The following is a 4,247-nucleotide window of genomic DNA, read 5'->3' as shown; positions in this document are numbered from 1 at the left end:
TTTTTTTAATGTGGGTTTGATTTCTGTATGCCCTGTCTTCTGGGTACCAGAAGGTAAGAGATGGGGACTAGAACTCCTGGGTCCTTGGCTGGGGAGAAGGCAGGGAGGGGGTTAGGATGCCTGGCTCATGAGGAAGAAGATAGAATTTTTGTTTCCTGATTGGAGAAAGGGCTAACCCGCTCGGCCCCCGTCTCCTCTCCCCTCAGTTGGCGAGGCCCGTAACCTCATTCCAATGGACCCCAACGGTCTGTCAGATCCCTACGTGAAACTGAAGCTTATCCCGGACCCTCGGAACCTGACCAAACAGAAGACCCGGACGGTGAAAGCCACACTAAACCCCGTGTGGAACGAGACCTTCGTGTTGTAAGCCTCGGGTGCAGGGGTGGCTGAGATGAGAATGATCTGAGGGTCTTGGTGGCCCACAAGCCCCTAGGCAGCAGCTGGTGGGAGGTGTTAGGCTAGAGGGGATAAAATAATAATAATAATTATTATTATTAAAAGGCAGAATAAGTTGGGGGGGGGGAATAGAGTGATTGAGGGAGAGGGATACAGAAGCCAAGAGAGTCATTTGCATATTTAACATCCTTCAAAGCCCATCGCACTGGAGACATGGTTACGAAGACTGCTTGGCCTCCAAGTGTTCGTAAGCTTGGGGGTAGTGGTAACAGTCATCAAGTGAAGCCTGGGAGAGCTGGAATTCAGTGACAGGACTGTCTCGTTTTTCCGGGTCTCACTGGTTCTCAGCCTCTGACAGGGTGCAGTCTTCCTGGTTTCATTTGAGTGGAAGATACTGGAGCAGTCCTCTGACAGGCTTCCACCTCACACCGGTTCCAGCTTTTGCAGGGTCCACCACCAAACAGCTGACTTCAGGGTGGGGTTGGGACCAGAGACCCAGAGACAGAGACAGACAGACAGACTCAGAGGGGATGGGGCCCGAGAGGATCCAGAGAGACACCTGGATGGGGGCAGGCAGAGGGGACCCCAGAGGGAGAGGCAAGAGAAAGAGGACAAGTGATCTAGAGGAAGGGGCCAAAGGGACAGAGAGTTGCAAGGGGGGAGGGGGAGGGAAAGGAGGGGGAGGGGCAGATAAGAGCCCTGAGAAGCAGGCACCGCATGGGGTGAGGGCACAGAGACACAAAGATGGAGACTGTCTTCCAGGGGGGCAGAGACCCTGAAAGAGAGCGAGAGACAGAGAGCGAGAGAGAGACGTGGAGACAGACAGAGAGAGAGAGAAGCAGAAAGATAGGGAAGAGACAGAAAGTGAGGGACTCAGAGACAGGCAGAGGGAGAGGGAGACTGAGATCTCTGGAGGGAGAGCCCCCAAAACCAAACTCATTGCCGTGGAGTGGTTTGGGAGAGTGGAACTGCCCCACTGGGTCTCCAAGGCTGTCAATCTTCACAGAAGCAAAGCCCAAACCACACCCACTGCTGAGAAGTCCGTTCTGAGTCATAGCGCCCCTAGAGGACAGAGTGGAAATTGCCCCAGAGGGTTTCTTGGCCTATAGTCATTACGGAAGGAGGAGCTCTGGTGGCGCAGCGGTTAAAGTGCTGGGCTGTGAAGCTGAAGGTCCCTGTTTCAACCCACCACCAGCCCTGTCTATGGGAGAAAGATGTGGCAGCTGGCCACATTGGTTGCAGTCAAGTGCTTAATTCTGGGCCACTAAGGCTGCTTTGCAAGACCTTGGGCCATCAAAACACACACACACACACACACACATGCACACGCAGGTTCAGAGTAGGAGCACAGAGAGACACACAGAGGTGTGTACACTGTGGGGAGAGGGTCAGAGAGACACAGGAGAAGTGGACCCAGAGAGAACAAAGGGACCCCAAGAAAGAGCCCAGAGCAGGAAAGAGAAGTGGATGTGGGGGTGGTGCAGAAAGAAAGAGAGATGGCCACACAGCCAAAGGCGATCACCCAAGGACAATGAAGAGAGAAGGGGACAGAGACCCAAACTGAGGAAGGAGAACATCTTAGAAAAGTCACAAACCCAGAGAGACACAGAGGGTGTGTGTGTGTGTGGGGGGGCGCTGTGGGGAAAGGGCTTTCTGGGCGTGGTGGGGAGGGTGAGTAGGACAGAGAGAGGGGCCAAATGACACAAATGCAGGTCAGAGACCCGGAGGGAGAGACCTGGAGGAGGAGAGGAGAAGACACGGCGTGAGGGGTGGGAGCTCTCTAGGTTTCCTTCAGGGTACCCCCACAGAGGGAAAGGGACCCCCTTGTGGAAGGAACCCAGGTGGGGGAGGCCCTTTACAGAGCAGGCAACGCAGGCCGAGGGCCCCAGCTCCTAGATGGAGAAGTGGGGGAGCCACGGCCCCTCACTGCGCCCCTCTTTCCCGCAGCAACCTGAAGCCGGAGGACGTGGAGCGCCGGCTCAGCGTGGAGGTGTGGGACTGGGACCGCACCTCCCGCAACGACTTCATGGGGGCCATGTCCTTCGGGGTGTCGGAGCTGCTCAAGGCGCCGGTGGACGGCTGGTGAGGGCGGGGCTGGGGCGGGGCCTCGGGAGTCCCCTCCCCTGGGCGTGGCCTCCTCTCCGCCAGGCCTCCCTGCCGTAGCCCCTCCCCTTCGGCCCGCCCCTCCCTCCGCTCCCCTCCTCCTCCGCCCTCCCTCTCTCTCCCTCCACCTGTCTCCTCTCCTGTGCTCTCCGCCCCCTGCTGGGGCTCTCTGCTCCCTTCCTCTCCCCTTATCTCACTCTTCCTCTCTCTCCATCTGTGTCTATCGCTCTGTGTGTGTCTCTCTCCCCTTTGGGGATGTCTCTGCCCCTCCCACCGCCCCCCATCCCCACCCACCCCTGCCCCTCCTTTCCCTACTCTGGTCTCCGTCTGCGTGTTAGGTACAAGTTATTGAACCAGGAGGAGGGCGAATATTACAATGTGCCGGTGGCTGATGCTGACAACTGTAGCCTCCTCCAGAAGTTTGAGGTACCCGGACCCAGGCTTCCCCTGGGGCTCGTAGCCAAGCCCCCCAAAGCTCAGAGCCGGTCCCTCCCATCACCCAATGGGACTCACTAGGCCTGGGACTACAATTCCCAGGAGAACCTGGCGCTCCTTCCCCAGCTCTTCCAGGGGACTGTAGCCCCAGGGCCTGATGGGAATTGTAGTTCCTATCCATCTCATGATTTGGGGAGAGGGAGTAGTGTGGACTCCTATCCCGGCTGTCTTGGGGAGCCCTGACTCTGGGTTTCTTCTCTCCCAGGCCTGTAACTATCCTTTGGAACTGTATGAGGTGAGTAGAGCTGAGACCTCGAACGGAGGTAGTATCATTATTATCTCTCCATTTCTGCCTTCTCTGATTTCTGCCTTCGGTGTGGGGCACATTGGTTGACCATGTACTTTACATTAGGTTCTAGGCTGGCTGAAAGGAGTTCTGGTGGTGCAGTGGTTACTGCACTCGGTCGGTGGTTTGAACCCACCAGCAGCTCTGTGGGAAAAGTTGTGGCAGTCAGCCTCTGTGAAGATTGACAGCCTTGGAGACCCTGTGGTGCAGTTCCACTCTGTCCTCTAGGGGCGCTGTGGGTCAGAATGGACTCCATGGCAGTGGGTGTGGTTGCTTGCTGAGGTGAATCCAACCCCTTCCCTACCCTCAAGCAGCACCCACCCAAGAGAGGGGCACAACCACAGATAATTAAAATCCAGGATGATTGATGAGCTGAGGTCAAGGCAGCTGGCTGCACACAGGGGTTGCCACGAGTTGGAAGGAACTGGATGGCAGCTAGTGTTGGTCTTCAGCCCTGGGCACCGGAGGAGTGTGGACAAGTCACTAACCCAGTTAGGGGGAAGGTGATCCGAAGGACTTCTCAGAGAAGGAGGTGATGCTATAATTGCTCCCGGGTTCTTTGTATCACAGTGACCTTCCTATGGTCCATTTATTCACTCACTCATTAAACACCTATTTCCCCCGAGATGTCAGGTAAGCCAGGTCCTGCTGTGGCCTAGGAGGCCATGGGCAGATGCAGGCAGTTCCGTGGTGGGGGTGGGGCTGCTCTTATGGAGGAGAGAGTCACAGACATTCACACCAGGAAGAAAAAGCTGATAGTGGAGACAGCCGTGGGTGGCAGGGAATCCCCATAGCTTGTGAGAGTCAGGGAAGCTTCCAGAAATGTGAGTCCTGGAGAAAGTGCAGCACTTCCTATGAAGAGAAAACCAACAACAGCCACCATTGCTGTCCAGTCCATTCTGACCCACAGCGCCCCTAGAGGACAGAGTGGAACTGCCCACAGGGTCTCCAAGGCTGTCAATCTTCA

At 56.3% G+C, this 4,247-nt stretch overlaps 1 protein-coding gene across 1 annotated transcript in view; it reads left to right on the top strand.

Moving 5' to 3' along the window:
• PRKCG (protein kinase C gamma) overlaps window positions 1-4,247 on the top strand; it is a 26,958-nt gene that overhangs the window by 9,422 nt on the left and 13,289 nt on the right. Inside the window, exons 5-8 of the mRNA XM_042783125.1 lie at window positions 207-363; window positions 2,344-2,478; window positions 2,838-2,925; window positions 3,200-3,229. Of these exons, the coding sequence (XP_042639059.1) occupies window positions 207-363; window positions 2,344-2,478; window positions 2,838-2,925; window positions 3,200-3,229 (410 nt within the window). The remainder of the gene's footprint in view (window positions 1-206; window positions 364-2,343; window positions 2,479-2,837; window positions 2,926-3,199; window positions 3,230-4,247) is intronic.

This window comes from Orycteropus afer, unplaced genomic scaffold, assembly GCF_000298275.1.
Source record: "Orycteropus afer afer isolate SDZICR_OR568_19922 unplaced genomic scaffold, OryAfe1.0 scaffold00689, whole genome shotgun sequence".
NCBI lineage: Eukaryota > Metazoa > Chordata > Mammalia > Tubulidentata > Orycteropodidae > Orycteropus > Orycteropus afer.
The sequence above is the reverse complement of the archived record's forward strand: the minus strand, read 5'-3'. Positions and strand labels throughout refer to the sequence as shown.